Raw genomic sequence first — 25994 nt, 5'->3', positions numbered from 1 at the left:
GGCCGCGCGGGGTGGGGCAGCCGGAGCGCAGGCCCCCGAGCCCCGGCGGGCGCCCCCGGGCCCCCGCGCGCGCCCCGGCCTCCGGGAGACTGGCGCATGCCACGGAGCGCCCCTCGGGCCGCCGCCGCTCCTGCCTGGGCCCCTGCTGCTGCTGCTGCTGTCGCCTGCGCCTGCTGCCTCAACTCGGCGCCCGAGTTCTTCATGGTGTGCGGAGGTCATGTTCGCTCCTTAGCCGGCAAACGACTTTTCTCCTCGCCTCCTCGCCCCGCATGTTCAGGACCAAACGATCTGCGCTCGTCCGGCGTCTCTGGAGGAGCCGTGCGCCCGGCGGCGAGGACGGGGAGGAGGGTGCGGGCGGAGGCGAGCTGCGGGGAGAAGGGGCGACGGACGGCCGGGCGCATGGGGCCGGTGGCGGCGGCGCGGGCAGGGCTGGCTGCTGCCTGGGCAAGGCGGTCCGAGGTGCCAAAGGTCACCACCACCCCCACCCGCCGGCCGCGGGCGTCGGCGCGGCCGGGGGCGCCGAGGCGGATCTGAAGGCGCTCACGCACTCGGTGCTCAAGAAACTGAAGGAGCGGCAGCTGGAGCTGCTGCTCCAGGCCGTGGAGTCCCGGGGCGGGACGCGCACCGCGTGCCTCCTGCTGCCCGGCCGCCTGGACTGCAGGCCGGGCCCGGGGGCGCCCGCCAGCGCGCAGCCCGCGCAGCCGCCCTCGTCCTACTCGCTGCCCCTTCTGCTGTGCAAAGTGTTCAGGTGGCCGGATCTCAGGCATTCCTCGGAAGTCAAGAGGCTGTGTTGCTGTGAATCTTACGGGAAGATCAACCCCGAACTGGTGTGCTGCAACCCCCATCACCTTAGCCGACTCTGCGAACTAGGTGAGGAGTTGCTCCCGCCCCGCGCCCGGCGCCCGGCGCCGCCAGTCACCTCCCGGGCGGAGAGAGACACGGGGGGCCGGGGCGGGCTCCGAGGGCTTTCCCTGGGGGTTCCCTCCCAGGTCTGTCCGGCGCCCCCAGGGGCCCTGTGGCCGCAGCTCCACCACACACTGTACTGATGGGCGGTTAAAAAGACGTCCTCACTTCCGCCTCGGCACCGGGGTGCGGAGACAAGTGGGGCTCACGCCTCCCCCGCACCCGGAAAGGCGCTGAGGTGTGTGGCCGAGTTGGATCCGGGCCAAGCCCGCCAAGGAAGGCTGGGAGAAGGCGAGAGCGAGGGCCGTGCTGCTCTTGGCGGCCGCGGAGACACTGGGCACGGGCGGCCCAGATGCTGCCCTGGCTCGGGTTAGCAGGGGAGGCCGGGCTGGGATGGCGCCCTGGGCTGCGCGGGTCTAGAGGCCTGAAGACGAGTGTCCCCCGCCTTCTCTTTTCTCCGGCACCAAACGGGCGCAGAACTGGGTCTGGAATGCTCCATCCCAGCGCCTTGGTGACGTTGCTGCCCGTCCCGGAGCTGGGGCCTGGGCTCCCCCGACAGAGCTCCCGGGCCCCTTCCCTTTGGCCTTCCCACTTGCCTGCGTTCTCCCCCCACCCCACCTTTTCTTTCAAAGGTTAAGGGGCCTGGGACGAGGTGCCCTCCAAGCTCACCAGCGCGCTTGGGGCGCGTCTTCCCGCTGGGCTGGGAATGGGGAGTCCCGTGCCTCCCTCGCAGGGGCTGGGGCGGGAGGTGGGATGGGGGGGGTCTAGGGTTCGGGGCCGGGCTGCCCCCCCCCCCCACCCGGGGAGCCGCGAGGCGCGCGGCCCCGGCCGAGCCGCGGCCGAGCTGGTGGTTTCCAGCCCGGCTGGGCGAGCGCGGCGGCGGCCGCCGTAGACTTGGAGGAGCGGAGCGCCGAGGCTGGCGCCAGGCGGCCTCTTTGTTTATCTGACAGCTAAATATCAAGGCAATCACCGCCCCGCAGCCCTGCCTCCAACCCCCACAGCTAAGACAAACAGTGGGGCCGAAAGAATGCCTCTGTTATCATAAGTTTCTATCTCTCTTTCTCATGGCCCGGCCTTTATTTCCTCTTACTTTTTAATTCCAGAGTCTCCCCCTCCTCCTTACTCCAGATACCCGATGGATTTTCTCAAACCAACTGGTGAGTAGATGGCTCGGAAAAAATGCTTTTCCTATTCTGCTAGAAGCGGCGGGTTCTGTGTCCAGACTTGGGGAGGTGCTGGCCTCGCCCCAAGTGGCACCTGGGTTTCCTGTGCTGGAAGTTTGGTGACTTTGTGTTAGTGTGGCTGGTTTTTTGCTCTTTTTTCTTTCTTTCTTTTTTGCAAAGACCTCTGCTAGATAAGCTTTACCTTGGGTTCCATTTTCACGTATTTGCCCTCTGCCTCTGAAGCTAGTTGGATTTTAATACCCGGATGCTTTAAGCCACAAAGAAGTGGCTTGGGGACTAAGCAGAGCAGGGTGATGGGAACATTCAGGGACTGTGACGAGTGCCCCAGGAATCAGGGCTGGTTTGAGGCAACGGAGGTGCTGAGTTTGGCCTGTCTAGGATAGGATGGTGGCGCATTTAAGAAGTTCCAGAAGCCAGAAGGGAGTAGGTACCCCCTGCCCCAGTCACATACAAGTCAGCCCTGTCCTGGTTTTTTTCTGGGAATCCTTGGTCTGGTCATGAAAGTGTTTAGGGTACCTCTGCCTGCCTGTTGGTTTGTCTAGGGAGGGCCCCCGGCCAGGGCAAAAACCCATTTGAGACTGGCATCAGCCCTGCTGAGGTTGTCCGCGTTTGATTTCTGGCTGGCGACAACAGGGGTCCCAACCTTGGGTGTTGCAGTGCCAGGCGACAGGGTCAGCAGAACTGACCTGGGGGGTGACCCCGGAGACAAGCTGGTAGCCTGCAGCCCCTTCTTCCAGGCAGAGTCACCTGCTGGAGAGTACAGACTGTAACTGGTTTCTGTGCACTGGCGCAGACTGGTGCCATGGTTGGTTTCGCCAAGGGTCTGGCGCGAGAGGAGTGAAGGGCTGGGCGCCGTGTAGGTCGTAGAATTCTCCAAGTCCTTCTGGCTCATGCATTTTGGCTGTTGGGCCGTTCCCCCCACTAATTAAAAGTTTTGCCGGGGCGTTGTCATACATTAAATACTTTAATGAACGTGTAACCGAAGCCCCGTGCTCGGAGCCAGCCCTCCTGGGACTGCACCAGCTCCCTCAAGCTGGGAAGGCGTTGCTGCTTGCCTGGTGCCTGTCTAATAAGGGGCCTGTGGAGCATGTGATATTTTGCTTTCGATTTACAAAACACCAGATAAATGGTCATTAATGAGATAACCAACTCCCTGTGTTTGTAACAAACCTTAACTGGAGTGACCAAGCTCTGCTTCCCCGAGGACTGCGGCTTCAAGCGTCAAGAATTCCTGCAGGAGGTTAAGGTTAGGTCTTCCAGGGACCATGGCGACCCATTTTTGGTTTTCCTTGTGCATTCCTAGCTGTAGGTTTCCATCAGAAGGGAGGATGGTGTTCCCAAGAGCCTCCCCAAGCCATAGAGCAGCAAGGTCACGTTCTGGTGGGTCTTGCTGTTTTAGCAGTCCTTCTGCCAGGCCGGGACCTCATTTTCGGTGAGTGGAGTGATATATTTATTCATTAGCAAGTGTTGACATTAGGTAGCAAAATGTGTGTAAACAGAGAAGCCACAAAGACAGGAATGTGCCATTTCCAAGGGGGAGAGAAGGCTGCTGATGGGCCAATAGGAAGTGATTAACCTGCCAGTCGGAAGCTCACAGCACTGCTTACTCACCCGCATCGTTTTGTTTCAAGCAAAACAAAAGTAAGGGACAGAAGGAAGGCGCTGTGGTGTGAGAGCATGGGGGGTGGCAACAGAGAAAGCCCCCCTGAGAGAAATGGTCTGGACAGAGCACAGGACGGCCAGATCTAGGGCTTGGAGGGGCCGCCCGCCCGGGGCTGCTTCTGCGGCGGGCAGGCGGCTGTGGTCAGACACCGTGGGGAGGGATGCCACCCCAGGTTTGTGTCTCCACCTTGCATGGCAGAGTGTGGGGCCTGGGAATTCCTATCAGCCACTTAGATTCTTAAGGTCCTGAGCGCTGGGTTGAATTTTTGGTCTTGGGTTACTTAGGCGGAGCGGGCGGAAGGTTTTACAGTGGCCAGCTGTTAAAATCCTAACCAGTTGCACAACCAAGGGACTCCCTTTTCTGAAGTCTTCCGTGTGGGAAGAGGCCGTGGGAAGGGGGCTGGGGCACTTGCTGGGGGTAGAAACCTGGGAGCTCCGTTTTGCTGTGGCTCACGCTGTTCCTCTGTGGCCCCTGGCAGGGCCTGGACTTGGTCCACCTGGGTGCTGTGTGGTCCCAGCGCGCTTGCTGCTGGAGTGTTGGGCATGATTGCACCTGGGACCAGGGTGGCTGCGACTGCAGGAGTGCGAATTTGCCGTTGGGAACCAGACCTCCCTTTGTGGAGTGAGGATGCCGGGGTGGGGGTTCCGTGGGCGCTGTTTGCCGTGTCCTCTGTGTTTGCTGGTGGGAAAGTTCTGCGCAGGATGGGGCTGCCAGCTGAGCTCTCCCTGCAGGGGCTGGGGAACCCTGGTGGCCCACCCAGCCTCCAAAGGCCTTTGTTAGTCTGGCATCTTGACCTTGGTCTCCTAATGCAGGTCCCCCTCCTCACTTTTCCAGGCCTTTTAAAGACATTTTGAAAATTTATTTGAGGGGTCTGGCACTGGCGTGGCGGGTAAAGTTGCTGCCTAATGTCGCCATCCCATATGGGCACTGGTTCCAGGCTCGGCTTCTCCTCTTCCATAGCTCTCTGCTATGGCCTGGGAAATCAGTAGAAGATGGCCTAAGTCCTTGGGCGGGCCCCGGCACCCTCGTGAGAGAGCAGGAAGAAGCACCTGGTTTCTGGCTTCAGTTTGGTGTAGCGACAGCATTTTGGCCATTTGGAGAGTGAACCAGCAGATGGAGGACCGCTCTCTCTCTCTCTCTGCTTCTGCCTCTCTGTAACTCTACTTTTCAAGTAAATAAATAAATCTTTAAAAAAAAAGTTTATTTGAGAAGCAGAAACAGAGCAAGCTCCCATCTACTGGCTCACTCTCCAAATGCCGGGAGCTGGGAACTCCCTCCCACTGGGTGGCAGGACCCAATCACTTGAGCCATCGCCCATGCCTCCCAGGGTCTGCACTGGCAGGAAGCTGGAGTCAGGAGCAGAGCTGGACATTGAACCCAGGCGCTGTGATACAGATGCAGGCACTTTGATGAGCATCTTAACCACGAGGCGTATTTTTAAATCCAGATGATGAGTTTGATGAGATGATCACTTCATTCGTTTCTTGGTTCATTCATTCATTCTGCAGGTGTGATGGTGTGTGTGCAGTGCGGTGTTCCTCCATAGCCAGGGTTTCTTTGAGCTCTGATGGGGTGAACCACCTGGGGCAGAGCTGGGTGGCATGCTTAGTGTTGCTGGCTGGGAGCGAGGGAGGCGTTCTGTGCTGTACTTAAGTTCAGAAGTAAGTAGCTGAGACTGTCTTGGCTTTACCAGGAAGCGTTTCCTTGGGGAGAGATGCTTAGCAGGACTCCCGACTCCCTCTCCTGTACCCATTGTCTACAGTTCACGTCCTAGCTGCACCACCAGCTGGGTTTTCAGCCCCGCTTGGAGCAGCCAGGAGAAGGGAGTCTCCCACCGCACTGTTCAGTGGTAGATGAGAGCGCCAGGACTAGCCTAGGGCTTCGGGCTTTGGGGAGTGAGACCCCAGGCCGCAGCCTGTGAGAGGGACCCTGACTCCGGAGATCTGACTTTGTGGAGCTTCTTTGTGGCTGAGGGGTGGAGGTGTGGCCCTTTGACCTAGCTAGGGCTGGCGGTAGCCTGGGGCAAAGCTGGATCTGGAAGACTTGTCTCAGCCTCCCCACCTTCTGGGAGGAGGGGCGGGACCCCCTGGTCTGCCTGGGGAGGGTGGGGGGGATGGAGCTCCTGGGGACAACCTGGCTCTCTGGGTGGCCCCTTGAGCTCAGCAGGGACGCCTCAGTTTACCTGGTGCTGAACAGGTATGCCTTGCTACTTCACAGGGGCGGGCGGGAGGGCTAATTGGCGTTTGTAAATCCCTCTGGAGATCAAAGGCGCTGCAGAGGGCCAGAGACCATTTCATAAAAACGCCTGTGGTTGCCGCCACGGAGCTGGCTCACCTTTGATGTGAGACGGGCTGACACCCTGACTGTGGTCCCAGCTCCGCCCTGAGATGCCAGGCTTCCCTTTTGAAACACACCTTGCCCCTGGCATCCCGCCAGCCCAGCCCGAGCTGGGGGGCGTGGCTGTAGATGCGTCACCGGTGTTTAAGGTGGGGGTGGGTGGAGGCGAGGGTCCTGAGGCCTTTTTAGAAAATGGTGAGGGCCATGGAAGCTGCCTAGGAGGCGCAGGGAATGCACATTTAACAAGTAACTCATTTCCTGCCTCCCCCTGTTGTTTTCCATTTGATGGAGTATATGTTGTAAAACTGTATATTCCTGTTAGGAATTATACTTTACCCGGATAAAATGAGATTACACATAGACTTCTGGCCCTCCCCTGTCTGCCGACACCACTCCCCCGCCTGCCCCTCCCCTGTTGCGAGGAGTTCTTGAAAAGTTCTTCTGGCTTGGGAGACAGTGGTTGGAGGATGCGTGGGAGGGAAGGACCCAAGACTCCCATGGGCTACAGGCCTCCCTGGTTTGGCTTCCTGTTTCCCTGGGCGGCCGAGGGGCTGCAGGTGGAAGCCGGCGGTGCCGGTCACAGGGCTATCGTCCTGCTGCTCCCCCCCCCCAACCCCGCGTGTGGGAGGACGGGAGCCTGCATGAACCAAGCCAGTGTCTCTGCCTCACAGCCGGAAGGCAGCAAGGTTGGCAGTGGCATTGGTGCGTTTGTTTCGTGGGACTCCGTAGTTGTGGTTCATCGGCATTATTTTTGTTTTTAATTGCTTGGAGGGTGGTTGTGGAGTCTGTGTCTCAACTGGAATCATCTCTACCCTCATTAGCGTTGATCACCACGCTGAGCTCCTGGATGGCAGAGAAGCCGGAGAGGCTCATAGTTAGAGCAGACAGGCTGTGTGGGTGAGGGGAGCAGAAGCCAGTCCCAAGTGCTGGGTGCCGCAAGGATTTTACAGGGCAGGGAAGGGGCAGGGAGCCTTGCGTGTCTTAGGTTGCCCACGGGGCTTCCAGAGGTGGGGGGTGTGGAACCAGCCTGGATGGAGGTGGAACCTTGCCGCCGTGGCTGGCAGTCTGTCTCCATCCGGTGCTGGCCACACAGGTGTGTGCCTGTGTACAGTGCCGCTCGTCTGCTTGACAGGAGTCGATTTTGCATCTCTGGAGAACTGAGAATCAGGCTGCTTCCAAGCGACGAGGGCCAGACTCTCGTCCACGGCAGTGGGAGAGGCCACAAGGAAGCAAGCAGGGTGGAGAAAGTACAGCGGCAACTTCCTTGACCTTGGGAACTACCTGGGTTCCTCAATGGGGGCCTTGTGGTGCAGAGAGGTGGCAGCCAGTGCGCCGCAGAGGCTGACTTGACTGATGATTAACCGGCCGGCCCAGGCGGGCGACAAGGTCTGCCTGGTGCTGTGACAGCCAGCGCCGCGCCGCAGTCAGCCTGCAGGAACGAACGTGAGCTGAGTCGAGGTGTTCTCATCTGTGCACTGACTCGTTTCTCTCCCCTCTTTGCATCCGCAGCAGATTGTCCAGATGCTGTGCCTTCCTCCGCTGAAACAGGGGGAACGAATTATCTGGCCCCTGGGGGGCTTTCAGGTAAGGGGCTTTTCTCCTGTTTTCCCAGCAAGTCCAAGGTTTCTTGAAATGGCCAGAGAGCGGGAGTTCACGCCCCCTTCCGTGCGCCAGCGGGCGGCTGGTTTTGTGGGCGAAGCAGTGTGTGGATATTCTGAAGCCGCTCCTGGCTCAGGGGACTTGCGCTTGGTGACTTGGGGGGTCATGGAGCCATGCGTTTAAGAAGTTGATTTTCACTCTGGCCCTTGGGTGCATGGGGTGCCCTGAAGGAGGCAGGCCCATCTTCAGGCAACTTGCTGAAGGCAGAGTGTAAGCGTGGGATGGAATCAGGGCAGAGCTTTGAAGCTTTCCTGCAAGTCCTGCTTAGTGCCGCCAAATGTGGGCACAGCCGCAGCTGGGCGGGGGCACGCAGACAGCAGGTGGGGAGCCTGCCGGTCATTGTCCCCAAGGACAGAAGAGGTGACCCTTAGAGAAACTCAGTGGTGGCATAAGTGGGAGGCATGTGGGTTCATCAGCAGGTTGCTGTAGGAAGTGAATGAAGCCAGGCAAATGACGCGTGGTGCTCTGAGCGAGAGGCGTTTCTTGCCTTGGGGACATCGGTGTAGATGGCGGTGTAGCAGCTCGGCCGGAAGCTGTGCAGACTGTAGTGTGGTGGTGTCTTGTCAGGTGCACCCTGTCTGTGGCGTTGACAGCACTGTCTGGAGGCTCTCCCTCCCAGGCAGTCCTTTGGAGGGGTCTAGTTTGCTGAGAGTGTCTGCGAGGAGACCTTTGTTTGTTTATATTTCTTGCAGTATATACTCTGACAGGTACCAAGACAGAGGGCATTGTTTACCCAAAGCTGCTAATGAGCAGGGCAAAGAGGGACCCTGGACACCCCCCCCCCCCCGGGGGCGGGGGCTCGGGCTTTAGGGTTGTCGGGGACCACAGAGGCGTGGGGAGGGGAAGCCAGCGATGCAGTGTGCGGCCGAGTCTTCTGCTTTCTAAGGCTGCGCGGGTTCTGGAAGGAGCGGAGGCCAGGGAGGAGAGAGAGGAAGGGGTCGGAGCAGAGCAACACCCTCAGGATGTTGTCCGATGGTTTTATTTTTTAAGCCCTGGATGTGCAGGGAGGAGCCCTGGCCCCTCCAAACCACATGAAATAAGCAAGGGAAGTGGTAGCTTTTGAAAGGGGCTTTTCAGAAGGTTTGTCTTATTGATAACATCTTGTCTGTCTCCTCTGGAGGAAATGACGACACCAGGCTCCGCCACCAGCCTGCGCGCCTCTCACCCAGCCCTCAACCAGAGAGCCAGACAGCCTCCCGCGCGGCTGAACCCGAGCCCTGCGCCTCCTCCTCTGTTCCCCAAAGCTCTCCTAGTCCTAGAAAGAAACTGGGGGAAAAGGGATCGGCAGCTACGCCCTGGCCACGCCTCCCCTCCCGCAAGGCTCCCGCAAGGCCACTCACAGGAACAGGGAGGGCAGCAGGGTGTGTGTGTGTGTGTGTGTGTGTGTGAGGACCCCACGGATCTGCAGAGAGAGAGAGCGAAGGAGGGGCACTCCACATGAAAGAGCATTTGTTTTGAGTTTTAGCTCTTGATTTACTAATTTCCAAGGCTTCAAAGTTGGAGCTCTTTCTTCTTTTCCCTGGGTAGTTAGGGTGGTGAATTAATCCTGTGCCACAGCATGCCGGGAGTGGGGGTTGGGGGGGTTGCCTCGTGGAGACTGGTTTTTGGGTGGATGGCTGTGGTGTGGGGGTGTTGGCTGGGGAGCGGATGGGCACAGAACAAAGCTGGGGCTCTCCTCTTGCGAGAATGCCCCCAGAAGGTGATTTTCTTGGTCGGGGTCCAGCCGGTTTTGTAAATGGAGAGAGCTCCACCCCCTCCTTTTCTGGAGAAGGTGATGGGCCCCCGGGGCTGGCCTGGGTGTGTCTGCCTTGCTGGGGAGGAAGCCCGCAGGGCTGGGTGGCTGGCCGCCGGAGGCAGGGGCCCTTAGGGGAAGGGGCTAGCCCAGCGGCGGGGGGTGGGGGGAGTGAGCCGCGGGAGCTGGGCGCCCGCCTGGGCTTTCTCGCCCCTCCCCCTCGCAGTCACCTCTCTGAGTCTCTTTCACAGGCCCTGTGTGCTGTTTTCCTTCCTGTCCTGCCCTGGCTGAGAGCAGGCTAATGAATGGGGCTCAGTTTAGGGTGGGAGGAAGGTCGGCAGCGGGAGCCAGGGCTTGATGCTCTTGGCAAGGGAAGAAGGGAAAGAAAAAACAGGCGAATGTGAAAATGTGGTGCCTCGGAGCTGGGGGTGGGGAGTGCTCAAAGGCCCTCCTGAGATGCAGGGGTGCTGGCCCTTCCCTTTCCTGCGCCCCGGCGCGCCCGCCCTGGGGAAGGGGAGCAGGCGAGCAGCGCTGGCTGCAGGTTGGAATTCCAGCCTTGCAGCTTGGTTCTAGGGAGCGGAACCGCAGGGCTGGTCCTTGGGGACTCGCAGCGAAACGTACCCCACCCTTGCAAGTTTCCTCGGTCTGGGAAAACGGGGACATTTTTAGAAGGCAGTGACTTGGTTCCAGGAGATTGTACTTTCATTTCTGACAGCCGGCTCTCCGAGACAGATGGATGGCTCGGTGCAAGCCTGTGTGTGTGCGTGAGTGTGTGCGCTGGAGACGCACGGACAGACAGAGCTGTGCACAGGCGCAGATGCCTGCTCCGGGCAGGCCTGGGGCCCTCTGCCATGGGACCAGCGACCCGTGGGGCAGCCTCTCTGGGCAATACAGGCCTGGGGGGTGGTGTTTGTGGATGGGTTCCCAAATGGGATTTGGCAGTCTGAGCGCACCCCTCTGGGGCCTTCTGTCTTTTGAAAGGTGTGTAGCCCTTGCTACCCCATGTGTCATGGCTCGGGGAACACCAGCTTGGAGAGGTCTGGCTTGATTGGGAGCTTCCTGGGTCCAGCTGGATGGCGGGAAGCCTGTGGATGAAGGTGTCACCTTTGCAACCTCTACCTGGAAAGTGTGTGTGTGTGTGTGCGCGCGTGTGTGTGTCGGGGCGGCTGTCACTTCTGTCCACCGAGCTGGTTTGGAGGCTTGGAAGGCACTTGTGAGTTGTCGATTGTTCAGCTGCACAGCCATGCTGCAGCCTTCTCCTCTGTATTCCCGTGTGGAGCTGCCGGTTCGGGCAGGGATTGGAGGCCAGCCACCATTTGTAGTTCTTTCAGCTTCAAAGGAGGCGCTCCCTGGACTTGAAGGAGGGAGGTGGGGACAGAAGAGACCGGCGCACTCTCGTCGGGGCCAGGTGGAGGGCCTCCGAGCCTCCACCTTTGCTAAGGTCTTAGCTTACCTCCTGGCTCCCAGTGCCCGCGTCTGGGAGATGGGAGCGCTCTTGCTTCAGCCTCCAGCCGGGAATGCTTTTCCCTCCTGCTCTTTGATCCCCACTTGGCCTCTGACTTAGCCCAGCGGAGAGCCATCAGAAATGCCCATATGATCTGAAAATGCGGCCCTGGCTTGGTCCTCCGTTGACTTGGGCTCACACCAAGTGGCTTAGGAAAGATTGTTCCATCCTGTTTGAAGGAAAGTTCTTCAGCTGCATGTGAACAATTATTTATTGTCTGGCTTGGATTGTGATTGTGAACTCGGAGTCTGGCCCTGGGTGCCTTGTTTGCAAGTGTTCTGGGGGTCTGCTTTAGTGGTTTCCTGGAGGTCTCTAAGGCCATTGTGCTGTGGAGGTAAGGGGCTCTGGATGGAGCTCAGCCCAGCTGGCCTCTAAGAGTCAGACAGACACACGTGACCTTGAGTGAGCTCCTTGCCCGCCGCCCCCCTGTCCCCAGGCCACTGTGAGGAATGACAGTCTGGAACTCCAGGGACACAGTCTGCCTGCAGCTCCCTCTACAGCAGCCAGCCTAATGACTCAAGGCTAGGGCGGCTCACCTGGTGCACACCCACACCCTGCTGACGACCAGTCCTGGGCGCAGCCAGGCTGTTTGCTGGCCTGTTCTGCAGCGCCCGGGGTCATGCACCCGCCCCTGGAGCAGGGCTCACTGATAAAACCCCTTTTGTCCTGGAAAGAATGAGGCAGTAAGGCAGGGGTTAAATGCAGGATGACAGCATTTAAAGTCTCTGGAACAAATTTGGGCTGCTCTGCCGGCCAGACTAGATGGGCCACTGCCTCCTGCATCCTGTCCCTGAGGCAGAGCTGGGCCAGCCAAGGAGGACGGGAAGGGGCCAGGTGAAGGCCTGGCTCCAGGGGGTGCAACTTTTGGCCGTCTTGCCTGGCTGTAGCGGGGTAGGCCTCTAAACCTTAGGGGACCTCCAGGCAAGCTCAGAGCCAGGGGCGCAGTGGGGAAGGCGGAAATGCCAAAGAATTCCCCATCGACTTTAGCTTCCCTTGCTTCTTGCTTCTTGATGCAACTGTTCCATACTATTGGGTGATAGTGTAGTGGTATGAAGGCCAGGCTGCCTTTCAGTCCAGGCCTCGAACCCCAGGCAACCCCTAGCAGGTGTCTTAACCCGATGGAGTGAAAGGTATAGAAGGCTGCGTCCTGTTGCATCTTTGAGTCCCTTGGGATTCTTTTCTCCAGCGAGGTTTGGTGTTTTTTTTTTTTTTTTTTTTTTTTTTTTTTTTTTTTTTTTGCTTTGTGGTAAAACCATTTGAGGGAAAGGGACTATTAGCTGTGCCCTGACACAATGCTTTGCTGCTGTGACATTGTAGAAGTGACCCATGGCAGGGGATTTTCTCTTGGGGTGACAAAATGTTCTTTGCCTCTATAGATGGTGGCGGTGGTTGCACAGTTCCAGGAACCGGACCCCCAGAGTCTCTGGTGCTTTTATGCTGTGTGTGTTTTATCCCAAGTGCGAAAAGTGGCCCATAGTCGCTTCTGCAGGCATTTGGATGACCAGTGAGCAATGTCTAGAGGCTTGACTGGGAAACAGGAGATACTTCTCCTCTGGTGGGAATGGTGCTCATTTCCATAGCGCCCTTGAGGTCTTCTGGGGCCGGCAGGACACTTGTGGGAGCCCATACCTCAGGAGTGGTTCACCTGAGCAAGCAGGTGCAGCTCTGTGTTGAGTTTCCAGCTTCTACTTTCCCAGGAAATAGAGGCAGGAGGCTTCCTCTGGTTCCTTTTCGGAGATTGACCCTCCTGCCCTGGGAGGTACGTGTACCTGTGCCTGCTGGCCTGCCCAGCCCAGGGACAGGGCTGGAGTCCCCATCCGTGGGACAGCTTCACCTTGCTTCTAGGGCATGGCTGGCCTGGGCGCTGGCCCTTGTGAGAGGATATTGTAAGCGCAGCCACTGGGAGGTCACCGCTGGCCCCAGCATCTTTCTCGCTGCGTATTGAATGGCTCGCCCAGCGCCTGGCCGCGTGCCTACTGTCACACGCAGGCTTCCTCTCCGGGCTATTTTCAGTGGGAAGATATTATTAACTGTTGAGGCAGGGTTCTCAATTTAGTGGCTAACACACCAAGAAAGCCACATTCGCTTGATCGCAGCCACTACACCCAAACGGTGCTGGCTTATTTGGGGCGGGGGGTTCTTTGCCCCCCCCTCCCCCAGCCCCTTCTGCTTCTCCTCGTGGGGTCACCTTAGGGAACTGGGCTACGTGCCCAGTGCCCGGTTCCCGTGGAAGCTGCTATCGGGAAAACCAGGCTTTTGGTTGAACCAACTCTTAAAGGAGTAGAAACCGATGGCATTTTATGCCTCCAGGATGGGGACAGTGGGTAGGGATGGTTACTGGGTAGGAAAAGGACCTTTCAGTGGAGCGCTGACAGTTATTTAAAACGGGGCGATAACTTTCACCTTGTCACTTAACAGGAAATATTGGGACAAGACGGGAAATTGCGTCATCCCCGTATTTGAGAAGAACTCCAGAAAAAAGTTGCTCGGGGAGAGGTAGAGGCAGGGGCGGCTGGCTCTGTGTCTTGTGCTTTTTCTCTTTCTCTCCTTCCCTTCCACTCCCACGAGAACTTTCAGGCCATTTTCTTTAAGAAAAAGACTGCTTGAGACCTTTCTGTTATTTTTATTATTTAAAAAAATATTTTCCCGCAAGGGTCACCCTTCAGTTGAAACGTTCGCTGGAGCCTTCTTGCCCGGTTTACTGAAGAATCTTTCAGGACTTTTTCAGCTTCCTTTCCCAAATGGCGAGGCCGAGCGGCTCTTGGCTGGGAGCTAATTTTGGTTTGGCTGCTCCGGCCTCAACACCGAGCCCCACCCAGCGTCATGAGCTCGGCTTTAACTTGCAAAAAAGAAAAACTAAATTTTTTAGGGGTTGGGGGCTGGGCTGGGGAGAGGAGGAATTTTGCCCAGAGGTTTCCCACTCGCCGTGTCCTGATTCCTTCCCCAGGAACCATTGCACTGAAATGAGACTTTTATTTTGGGGTGCCTGGTAGTGAGGAATGAGAGGGGGCTTCTTGGTGTGGGGGTGGGGTGGGGGAGTGAGCATGCCCGTCACTGCTGGGAAGGGGGGGCAGTGTCCCAACCTGGCCTCCCCCCCCCCCCCCAGGAGCCATCTTCAGGATGGGAGCCACAGGAAAGAGGCGTGTGTGTGTGTGTGTGTGTGTGTGTGGCTGGCTCCCTCCCGCTCGTCCCAGCCCGCCCTCCCCGCCTTTGCCAGAGCGTGCTTTGTTTTGCTTTCATCACACAACAAGAGCCGTGGGGTGTGTAAAAGCATTGTTGAACACTCGCGCGGGGGAACTTGTCCAAACAGAGCAGGACGCCAAAGCAGAATGCTGCGGGCAGGTGGCGGGCCCGCAGAGGCTGCCGGCCGGCGCCAGGCCCCCGGGGACCGCACTGGCTCGGTGGGCGGCATTTGCCCGGGGTGGGGGTGCAGAGCGGTCCGGGAGAAGAGCTTGGCCCCTTTGGCTGACCCCTACGTGGGAGGCCTGCTCTTGCCTCACCTGCGCCTGCCTCTGGCCGGCGGGAAGCCCGTGTTTCACCCGTGTTGGAAGGGGCGCTCCATCCATGTAGTACATGTTTCTGGAGTTCCTACTGTGCGTGTGGAGGGTGGAGGGTGGTGGGTCCATTTGCTGGCCCCCATAGAGTTCACACCAGCGACAGCAGGTGTGTGGAGGCTGGCAGGGATGGGCCCCTGGGGTGACAGAGTCGCAGGGTGGGCTGGGCTCTTAGAGGTCTGCACTCCTGCCTCTGCCCCTCCCCCACCTGCCTTGGTGTATCGAGGAAACAGCAGGAGGTGATGGTTACATCCACCCTCCAGGCCCAGCCAGGGGGGGGTGGCGTGTGGAAGGACAGTGTCTGATGCCTGCTGCCGTGGCCGGAGTTGGCCTTTCCTTTCTGTCTGTTACTGCCGTGGGCCTGGTTCACGTGAAGACAGCCGGGAGTGAAACTCTTGCTCTTTCATTTTGAATCTGAAGGTCAAGCCCATTTCTGAGTTCCCAGCCCCATGTGTGAGGCCCGGGTCTGTCTGGGGCTGACTGCTTGATGTCATCTAAGACAAGATTGCATTTTTATGCTCATCCTGCCCTGTCTGTTCCCTGGGGGCCCGGCTCCCTGGAGCTCCCTGATTGAATTACTGGCTCCTCTGTGAGCCCCTTTGGGGAAGAAAGGGCCTGGAGGGCTGGCTGGGCCTGGGTTCTAATCAGGGCGGAGATGGAAGAGCTCTTCTGACTCCCCTGTCCTCTGCCTCGATGGGTCAGAAGATAACATGGCCAGCGACTGTTGCTATTGGTGGCTCCCGTGTTGGGTCATTTCTGTATTGCCTTCTTACTGGGTCCATGGCGCCGCGATGCGACTGTGCCCCAGCACACGGGCCTGTCTGCATTTTCTGGGGTCCCTGGCAGCCTCTGGTACTTCCCCTGCCCGGCTGAGTCAGGGGCAGCCAGCCGCTCAGCTGGCAAAGCTCCTAGGGGGCCGGGGCAGCCCCCTGGAGCCTCTTAGCCAGCACTGCCCCTCCCCCTCTTCGTCATTAATCAGTAACCAAGAAGGAAAAGCAAGAAGTTGAGTTCTCACTAAGATCTGGGTGCCATGTAGGGTTCTTTTTAAAGATTTACTTATGTATTGGAGAGATTTGAGAGAGTTACAGAGAGATCTTCCATGCACTGGTTCATTCCCCAAATGGCCTCAATGGCTAGAGCTGGGCTGGGCTGAAGCCAGGAGCCAGAAACTTCTTCTGAATCTCCAGTGTGGGTTCAGGGGCCCAGGGAGGGACTTGGGCCATCCTCCACTGCTTTCCCAAGAACACCAGCAGGGTGCCGGATTGGAAGTAGTGCAACCAGGACATGAACCAGTGCCCATAGGGATGCCAGCATGCAGGCCACAGCTTAACCTGCTGCGCCACAGCGTTGGCCCCACAGTACAGTTCTTAAAAAGCAGATGGGTCCCCTCTCCAGCTCAGCGGGGTCACGGGAAAACCCTGACAGGGGGTATTTGCTGAGCTACAGGGCCTGCTGCAGGCGCTCAGAAGCCCCCAAGTTTGCAGGAGTCCCGGGAGGGGCTCAGGAGGCAGAGCATCCTACGAGCTCCTGTTCCCACTCCCCGTGGAGGGCCGGGGCCACTTTGGGCTTCTGGGCCTTTATTCTCATCTGCCGCCAAGTCCCTTGCTCTCTGGCGTCCTGGACTCTGTGCTCCTTGGTTCTTGGATTTGAGGAAGCGAAAGAGATCTGAGATGGCAGGGTGTGGGATTCAAGTGACTTTCTAAGCCTGCAGACCTGGGGGTGCTTTCCCAGGATTTTGCACCGGGGGGGGGGGGGGGCAGTGTGTGTGCCTTGCAGGGGAGAGGGCTGGGATCCCCAGTGCAGAAACCCTGTGCGCAGGAGGGCATGGGGAGGGCCAGGGGCCGTTCACTTTTCCTTTGGAGACTGTGGTGGAAGAGGCTTAACATGAAATTTATCACATTAACAATTTTTTTAAGTGCACAGCCTGCAGTCCCAGCCAGATTGGAGCCCTCATTATGTGAGGCCTGAGCACTCTGGGGAGGTGGGGGCCGGGCAGCACGGGAGGAAGGGCTGGCCGTGGGTGAGGGGCTCCAGGGCCTCCTAGCTCGCAGGGTCGGGGTGGGAGGCCCGGCTGGGGGAGGTCCTGGGTGCTCTGGGGGTGAAAGGGCTGGGATGGCTGAACAGTGAGTGTGTCCAAAGCCTGGGAGAGATTAGATTACGGAGGCAGACAGAAGTAATGATTAACTTTTCCAGTCTGCGCACTGTCTCCGGCTGTCGTCGTGTTGTTTTTCCCTGTAAGTGCAGTGTGGCCCTGGCCTGGCCCAGGCCCTGGGCTCTGGATTGTAAAGAAAGAGAAGGAATGAGGGAGGGGAGCTTGCTCGGGCGGCCGAAGGGGAAGCTTTTCCATCAGATCCTGTGCTGGAATTTATTGGCCCGGAATGCAGTAAATGTTCAAAATGCCATCCCATCCAGCAGTTTTCATAATGGTTAGGGAACAAGGGCGGCCAGGGGCGGGGAGGCGTGCACAGGACTTCTGTTGCACACTGTAGTTGTTTTCCTACCCTCTAGAAAAACTGGGGTGGGGGAGGGGTCGGGCAGGGCCTGCCTTGGGGTCTTTATTAAAATGAGGCTCTTGGCAGAAGCTGCTGGGTTTCTTCCTCACAGGCTGAACTCTGAGACCTGCACAGCAGGAGGCCGAAGCTGCCCGATGCTGGGGTTTCTGCCCTTCTAGAGAATTCGTTTAGGGTGCATCCACTTGTATTGAGACTGTGGCTGAGTTTTAGCATGGAGGCAACATAGCTGGTCACTAAAAAAGGAGATGGAGGGACTTTCTGGTGGTGTGTTGGGTGCTCTGTGTGTGTGTGTGTGTGTGTGTGAATCAGTGCACGATTCCTTTGGAGATCCAGAGAAGGATTCTGGGGACTCTGAACATGACAAGTGAATCGGGGTGGGGGGGTGGCCCTGCCTCTCCTGCGCCTTCCCGAAGGAAGGTGGGTGGGCAGATCATGCCATGCAGGCCTTGGGGTGCTGTGTGTGCAGAGTTGGGGAACCCCTTTTGGAAGCAAGCTACCGAGATTTGAGGGGTCACTGTGGGATCTTGGTCGGGGTATGGAGGGGAAGAGCCTTGAAATTCAAACTTGAGAAAGAAGGCTAGGTGCACAGGCAGCAAACAGCCAGAGAGGCCGTTTACTGTAAATAAATATTATGAATGGGGTTGGCTGGGCCGGGAGTCCCCACCCTTCCTCTGAGGCCAGCGTGCGAGCCGAGCCGGGACAGAGCTGGCTTCCTCAGGGGCCAGCCGGGCACACACTGTCATTTGCATGGCCCAACACTAGGGCACAGGAAGCGGTGGCCTGGCTGGCGAGACAGACCTTAGCTTTTGATTTGTGTGGCTTCCCCCCTGCCCTGTGCTATCTTCAGCTGGATTCTCTGATGGCTAAATAGTGCTCACCAGCCTCGGGGCTCCAGACTTGGACATCTGGGGGGGTGGGTGGGCAGTGGTTTGAGGTGGAGATGAAACCAGTTTGGGGAGCACAAGAGGCATTGTAGCTCTATTAATTGTTCGTCATGGGTTGGCTGTAAGGGCACAGTCACTCTAGGTCTGCCGAATAAGAAAAGTGGTGCATCAAAAAGGATATAGAAAATGGAATGAAAACTAGATTTATTTTGGTGCAAAAAAGTTGTTGAAGTGCATGCATAGTTTTTTTTCCCCATAAAATACACTTTCTATGGACTTTCTGAACACTTCTCACTTGTATGGCTTTCAAAAATGTTTGCACCAAAATACACATCTTTTGTTTCTGTTTTCCATGAACTTTTTGAAGTACCCTTCATGTGAGCTTTGCGGAAAGTGGTGATGGGTGAGGAAACAGGGCACCACCGAACCTTGGTGGATGTTGGGAGCGGGAGGGACCAGATAAACAAGACCCTGGCTTGAGACTCCCCTTTTCCTAAGGCCATGCATGACAAGGCAGAGAGAATGCAAGTTTGTAACTCTGAAATGAAAAGAAAGAAACAGTGGTTGAGAGGTGGGCCCTGCAAAACCTGACTCACCTCTTTTCCCTTTCAATTTCTCTTTTGGTGCTTTTTTTTTGTTGCAAATTAAATGCAAAAATGTGCCCTGGTTTATGTCTGTGCTGTCTGGAGGGTGGAGGAGTGAATGGGCCCAGCATTTAAAGTGGATGGGTAACATTTGCGAATCAAAGGTGCAGCCGTTGGGAGACCTGCTTGGCCGTCAGTTCCTGTGTCTGTGTGTAAGGACTGGTCACACTGAGACTCCCAGGGAGTGCCCCCTGGCCAAGCCCAGGAGCAGCTTGCTGGCAAAGAAGCCAAGGTCACGCCCCACCTCTTGGTGCAAGGGCGCCAGGCCCACACTCCATTGGAAAAGCAGGCATCGCACTTCCTAAAACGTGCCCCAAAGGATGCTTGTCTTCCCCTGGGGCATTTGAAGAGGCACACTGGGAGCTGGTGGCCTGAGACACTGCCCACCCATAGCGCACCCTGGCCAGCGTTCCAGGCCCCAGCCCAGCTCTGCACTTTGGCAAGTGACTTGTTCCTCGTTTCCCCCTTTGTTAATGTAGGATGGTGATGCTGTCCTGTGTCACCGCCGAGGGTTTTCGTCCTGAGCCACTCGGAACAGAATGCGTGCACAGTGCATGCTCGCTGAGTGTCCAGAACACTTCTCCCACCACGGGGAATGGCAGGAGCCAAGGGAGAGATGGGTCAGCGTTTTCCAAGCAGCTGAAGAAAGATACAGTCCCACAGGATGAGAGTGGCATGCGTGGAGTGCTCACCTTGAGACAGGCCCTGGCCCCAGGCACTTTGGTACCAGCCTGTGAGGCTGGCCCTGGGCGGTCCTGCTGCAGGGGTGTGTGCATGCCAGCCCCTGAGATTGCGTACCAGGTGGTCTTGGAACCCAGTCTGCAGCGTCCTCACTGCTAGGCTCACCTCTGGGGCGACAGCAGGTGTCGGGCAGTGGGCCATGCCTGGGAGTCCCTGGGGGTGGTTGGACCCTGGCCTTAGAGGGGGGCCCCCACAGCCCTCCCTGTCCACCCTCTGATCCATGGAAAAGTTGCAGACAAACCCAACTCTCTTGGGTCAGACCTCACATCCCGCGCCTCCATCTCCCCCACTTGGTGGGGGAGCCTGGGGCTTTTCTTAGTAACAGAGTTGACTTGAAACACAGGGAGTTGGTGTCGCCATCCCTGGGTGATTTGCTCTGCACCGCTGGGGCTGTCCGAGCTGCTTGGGGTACCATGTCCATGTCCTGGGTGAGGGCGCGAGCATCGCGTGGGAGAGTTGAGCCCCAAACCCACACTGAACCCAGAGACCTGCGCTCAAGCTGCCTGTGTGTGCGCTCCTTTTGGGTCGTTTGCATTGGGAACCAGAGTCTGGCAGAGGTCCTTGTGTGTTGCAGTGATTGGGGTGGGTTCGGGTCAGACGAGTTGGCACTGGTCCCCTTGTGTCGTCGCCGCTGCCATGGGCTGGTTCGTCTCGGAGCAGCTGGTTCCCCGAGCGGGTGGGGAGCAGGGTGACGGGTGCTGTTAACCTTTGAGATGTCTGATGCAGAGGGCAGGACAGGATGAGGCAACCGGCCGTGGCGCCTGGGTCCCAGGGAAGGGAGGACCCTGGGCTGCTGTGGGCGAGGCGTGGTTCTGTTTGCGTTCCAGGGTTGCCGGATGTGAGCCTGTGTCTACATTTCTGCCCTTGGTTTGCCCCTGATCAGCACTGAGAGGCCTGTGGGAGGCAGCCCTTCCTGCCAGGCTCGCTTCCTGTCTGCCTGCCTTCTGCAGCGCCAGCCTTCTGCCCTGCTGGAGCCCCGGGGAGGGGGCTGCGGGCCCGGGCACCCTGCACCCTGGCAGAGAGACCGCACATGCAGTCCAGTGCCTTGCAGAGGTGAGAGCCGGGGAGACCGCCGCCTCCTGGCTGCTGGCCAAGCTCACCCGTGTCCTGGAAGGGCTGAATCTTGGAACGTCTGCTCCCCATGCGTGCCTCCTCTGTGTGCCCGTGGGTGCCCGTGTGCTCAGAATCCCGCAGGTGCCTCTGGGACAGCCCCAGCTTTCTGGCCTGGAATGGCTTCGTACCCCATTGTTGGTCGTCTTTGTCTTTCAATTTGGAAATCAGGAAGGAGACAGTTTCTTGCTGACCTACTGTGGGGCCTTCGGGTCCGGTCACTCTGTGCCATTGGCCAGGGTCTCAGAGTCCCTGAGCTGCTGGCCTCCTGACAGCGGTAGGAGCGCCTTGCTGGATGGTCACCCCCCACCCTCCGCCCCCTGCCCTTTAAAGGGGAGAGTTTATGCTTTCAGGAAAACGAGGAAGGGGAAGGGGGGGAAAACACCTTAAAGGAATTTTAGGCAGACTCAGCATGTTTTTGGTGTTGCTCCAAAAATTCCCTAAAGTGTAATAAAAAGAAAACCCTCGCAGGCATTGATTAGTGAGCTTTTCTACGGGATGCTTTAAAATGAGCGCATGCGGTTGGGCAAGAAGCCGGGTGCAGTCCCTGCGGGAGGGCAGGAGGCGATGAACACACAGGGGAGGCTGTGACCTTGAGGGCAGCGCCCCAGGGCCCGTGGGCTCTGCCTTTCAGAGGTGATGGCCAGAAGCCGAGGCTGAAGGCCCGGGGACTTCTCAGCCCCTGGCTGCCTGGCCTGGGAAGCCCCGGGCCAAGCGCCCACACCGGCCCTGTGGGGAGACTTTGTGGGCTGTGGGCCCGATTCGGGGAACTGGTCTGTGACAGTGACGCTGAGCGCTTCCCAGAAGCCAGCCCGGCTGGCGGGGGCTCTGCCGTGTGGGGTGCCCCGGGAGCACCCAGGGCTGCGTGCCCCGCAGTGGTTTTGCTGGGGAGTGTGTTTTTGTGCTAGGAAGAGCCCCGACAGGAGGCAGAGAATGGAGCTGCCCTCACAGAGGGGCCGGGGGCCGGGGGGGGGGGGGGCACCCTGCCGGCTCTCAGGGGCCCTGTTTACACTCAGGGACACCCGTTTATCTGGGCTGGGCCATTAACCTCAACTGAAAGAGGCTTTTTCCAGGAGAGGTCTGGTAGCAAATCCGCGGTACCACGCAGGCTGCCCAGATGAAAGAGAATCTTGCGGGAGCGCCCTCCCCTGCCCCCTCCCAGCTCCCTCTGCCCCGAGAGGCCCCGCCCCTTTGGGGCCTGGCATGGGGCACCTAGGTCCTCTTCCTCCTTGCTCCCTGCCAGTGCGTGCCAGGTTCCAGTGGCGCTAGGCTGCCTGACACCCAGTGGGACTCCCCGAGGGAGGAGTCTCCCACCCCCAGCGCCCCTGCCCAGCCCCTCTCCCAGGCCAGGTGTGTCGTGCTGGGGGCAGCCAGGGCTTTCTCACCGCCAGAGATCTTCTGGCTTCCGTGGCTGTCACGGGCCTCTGGTGTAGCCTTGGGAGCTGAACTCCCCCGGCAGGAAAGTTCAAAGATTGCCCGCGCTCGCCGCTTTATTAGCAGTTGATGGATCCTTTGCAGACGTGTCGATGCCTGATGATTCACTCTCTGCTCAGAGCCCTTGCCTCTCTCATGTTTTCCCATATGTTGCAGGGTGTGTGTATGTGTGTGTGTGAGAGAGAGAGAGAGAGCGAGAGCACACACAGCCCAGGGACGCACAATGCTCACGCGCACGCTGCTATAACACACACACTTAGACAGCGCGCGCCTGGCCATCCAGGGATGGGTGGTGACCGCCAGTCTCTGGGCATAGATTTCAAAGTTGGGGGAGGGGAGGGAGGGGGAGGGATGAGCCCTGCCACGGCCACAGCTCAGCGCGCGCACGCGTGTGTGTGTGCGTTCGTAGCTGCTTGGTGGAGCGCCATGTGTGTATTATTTGTGCAGACTTATTCATGGGCCACCTCCATCCAGGACTGGCTGCTGCTTTAAAAAAAAAAAAAAAAAACAGCACTAATGGAGCCGACTGGTGCCCAGGTCCCAACATGCCTGCAAGAAGCTGGAATGAGTCTGTGTTAAGCTGCACCGGTTCCACAGCCCGCTGGGGTTCAGGACAGGCGCCCCGAGCCCTCCCCCTACCGCCGACCCCTGGGACTGGGCAGCTCCCTGTCAGGGCCTCTGGGAGCCCGGTTGCTCCCAACACAGACCCCAGGGAAACACGTGTCGCACTTCAGCCCCCGCCAGCCCACCAGAGGGGGAGGGCCGGGCTGCAGGGAGGGCGGCATGCCGGGCTTTCTTGCCTCCCTCCCTGTTCCCCGTTTTTTTTTTTTTTTTTTTTTTGTTAACAAATACAAGACTTCCGGTCTCCACCCTGCCGCCACAAACCACAGCGTCCCTGCAGCCTGGCTGGGCTAGGGAGATTTATGGGCCCCAGTCTGAGGCCTGCCCGCTGGCTCCAGCTTAAGGAGGAGTCGGAATGCCAGCCGCCTGGCCCCCCTGCCCTCCCTACGATCCCCCCCTTGCAGGTCCCGGGAGCAGAGGGTTGGGAAAATCACCTTAACAGACTCACCCTGGGCTCTGCAGAGCCGGGTGGGGCCTGCAGGAAGGCCCTGGGGGAGGAACAGCCTTGCACTGTGCAGGGTCAAGATGCCTAGGGGAAGAGGGGGAGGGGGGCACCCCTTGGCGTGGCCACTGGGGCCACTTCCAGGACACGGTCCTCTCTGTTTTGGACTCCTCACCTTCTGGCTGGGCAGGAACCAGTTTTGTTAAGGTAGTCGGGCTTGATGTCTCAGTGTGTGTTGTGATTGGGCATTTTGAATTGACCCCTTTTGTGCAGAGCTGTTGGACAGTGGCGGTGGGGGATGGGGATGGGGTGGGGAAGGGGTACGGGGGACCACCAGGGTGCTGGATCTGTCTGTGTCACTGCCTGGCTCTGAGTAACAAGCTTTCTGGGTCCTGGGTTTCCCATCAGGGCAGCCCAGGGGGCTGGCATCACTGGCTTTCAAAGTTGCATCCAGTTGAAACACCTGCAATTCCAGGCCACCTGTAACCTTAAACCAGGAGCCGTGAGACTCAGGCACCTCTGGCCCCTGCTCTGCAAGGGTGGGGCTTCCCGTGGCCAGGTGGGGGGAGCTCAGGGCTGTGTAGCAGGAAAGCCGGGCTCTTCTCTTACTGGGTCAAGATTCCAGACTCCAGGGCCTGCAGCTGGTCCAGGACCACGGCCGCCCCTCCTCCCTTCTGCCTTGGCACTGAGTGTGTGTTTTGGTTCTAGAAGCAAAAGCAAACGCCAGTCCGCTCCCCCACCAACCGTGTCCCTCCCATTTTTGTCTTGCAGATTCCCAACTTCTTCTGGAGCCTGGGGATCGGTCACACTGGTGCGTGGTGGCATACTGGGAGGAGAAGACGCGAGTGGGGAGGCTCTACTGTGTCCAGGAGCCTTCACTGGACATCTTCTATGATCTACCTCAGGGGAACGGCTTCTGCCTCGGACAGCTCAATTCGGACAACAAGAGTCAGCTGGTGCAAAAAGTGCGGAGCAAAATCGGCTGTGGCATCCAGCTGACGCGGGAGGTGGACGGCGTGTGGGTGTACAACCGCAGCAGCTACCCCATCTTCATAAAGTCCGCCACACTGGACAACCCGGACTCCAGGACGCTGCTGGTGCACAAGGTGTTCCCCGGCTTCTCCATCAAGGCTTTCGACTACGAGAAGGCGTACAGCCTGCAGCGGCCCAACGACCACGAGTTCATGCAGCAGCCGTGGACTGGCTTCACCGTGCAGATCAGCTTCGTGAAGGGCTGGGGCCAGTGCTACACCCGCCAGTTCATCAGCAGTTGCCCGTGCTGGCTGGAGGTGATCTTCAACAGCCGGTAGCCGCGTGGGGACAGGACAGAGCATGAGCCGAGCAGGCCAGCGTTCAAACTACTTTGCTGCTAAGGTTTCCCTCCCGAATGCTTGCTTTTCATGCAGACTCTTTGGTCGTGTTTTTTGTTGTTGTTGTTTGTTCCTGTTTTCTACTCGTCCTTCTTCTTGTTTGTGTTCCGTTTTGTTCTTTGGGAAATAGCTTATGAAAAGAATTGTTGGGATTTTTTTTTTTTTTTTTGGAGCAGGGGTGGGGGTGGGGAGGCCTATGGTTGGTGCGATACCCCGGATAAAGAAAGGGGGAAGTAGTGTGTGGACCGGGGAGCAGCCCCTCACTTCTCTCCAGGCATCATTTCACCTCGTGAGTGAGCGTGTGTGTGAGTGGCCGAGGCGGGGAACGCCACACTCTCTGCTCTGTGTTTCTGACGGATGTCCCCGCCGACAGGTTTGTGGCACCAGCTGTGTCCCTCTTGCCCTTCGGACGCGCTCCGTGGGGCAGAGGCAGTACCTGGGCGAACTGGTGGCTGATGTCCCAGTGGCTGCCAGAAGCACAGCTCTGCCGCCTGCCCCCCAGAAGCCCCCTGCCCTGCTCTCCCCACCTTTCTAGGACACAGGCCTGTCCACAGGCTTCTGAGAAGCCAGCCTCCTTGAGGCTGAACCGGAACCAACCCTCTCCATCCTTGCCTTACTCTGCCACCGCCCCGCCCCGGCCCGGCCGCCCGTCCTGGTGTCTTTGTTCCTTGGCCACTGCTCCTGGATCTCCCTGGGATGGGCAGCCCCGTCACAGTATTGCACCTCGCCCCTCTGGTGCCCTGTCCCCCACCCCACTCCATCAGATGTTTCCTGGACGTGAGAGCAGCTGTGCACTTTGCTCGCCCTGCAGCCTGTGCGTCGAGCTGTGCCGTGAGGCCCGCGCCCGCTGCCCCCTTCCCACCAAGCAGGGTCTGGTCTACACCCAAGGTACCATCCTAGGCTGACACCTGCCTCGTCTTTCGTTTCTTCTGCAACTCATACGCTCGTATGATCATTTGACACTGTTCTTAGCTCAATGAGCATGTTTAGACTTTAACATAAGCTATTTTTCTAACTACAAAGGTTAAAATGAACAAGAGAAGCATTCTCATTGGAAATTTAGCATTGTAGTGCTTTGAGAGAAAGGACTCCTGAAAAAAGAACCTGAGATTTATTAAAGAAAAAAATGTATTTTATGTTATATATAAATATATTATTACTTGTAAATATAAAGACGTTTTATAAGCATCATTATTTATGTATTGTGCAATGTGTATAAACAAGAAAAATAAAGAAAAGATGCACTTTGCTTTAATATAAATGCAAATAACAAATGCCAAATTAAAAAAAGGAAACACGAGATGGGTGTTTTTTCTATGGGTGTTATCACCTAGCTGAATGTTTTTCTAAAGGAGTTTATGTTCCATTAAAGCAATTTTTAAAATGTATCCTGGAGTCCACATTGTCCTCTGGCTGTGTCTTCTGCTGCTGGGAGTGGGGAGGCTTGGCAGTGGGAGGTTCCCCAGCCCAGGCCTGGGCGGGGAGGGGGGGACGCGGGTCCAGAAGGCGAGACGGCCCGGGCAGTTCCGGTCTGAGCGCTGGGAAGACCTGTGGCTTCCCAGACAGTGCTGCTCCTCTGGCCCGGCCTCTGCCCTAGGGTGCGGCTGGCACCGTGTCCTGAACCTGCAGGAGCTAACCTCAGGGAGCGCTATGCCGGGTAGGGTGCGACGGGGGAGGCCCCTAGCGTTAACTGCTGAGC

General features: G+C 58.1%; 1 protein-coding gene across 3 annotated transcripts; it reads left to right on the top strand.

Moving 5' to 3' along the window:
• Window positions 1-106: 106 nt before the first annotated feature.
• SMAD7 (SMAD family member 7) lies at window positions 107-25683 on the top strand. 3 transcript variants are annotated; one of them, XM_062201644.1, is made up of 4 exons: window positions 107-870; window positions 2007-2060; window positions 7600-7671; window positions 23697-25683. In XM_062201644.1, exons 1-4 carry the CDS (start codon window positions 270-272, stop codon window positions 24233-24235), a joined length of 1266 nt encoding a protein of 421 aa, XP_062057628.1. In that variant the 5' UTR covers window positions 107-269; the 3' UTR covers window positions 24236-25683. The 3 variants fall into 3 exon arrangements, with proteins under 3 accessions (XP_062057628.1, XP_062057627.1, XP_062057629.1); XM_062201643.1 differs by having other exon boundaries at window positions 7597-7671; XM_062201645.1 differs by lacking the exon at window positions 7600-7671.
• Window positions 25684-25994: the final 311 nt, after the last annotated feature.

Source organism: Lepus europaeus, chromosome 9 (assembly GCF_033115175.1).
Source record: "Lepus europaeus isolate LE1 chromosome 9, mLepTim1.pri, whole genome shotgun sequence".
Classification (NCBI taxonomy): Eukaryota; Metazoa; Chordata; class Mammalia; order Lagomorpha; family Leporidae; genus Lepus; species Lepus europaeus.
The sequence above is the reverse complement of the archived record's forward strand: the minus strand, read 5'-3'. Positions and strand labels throughout refer to the sequence as shown.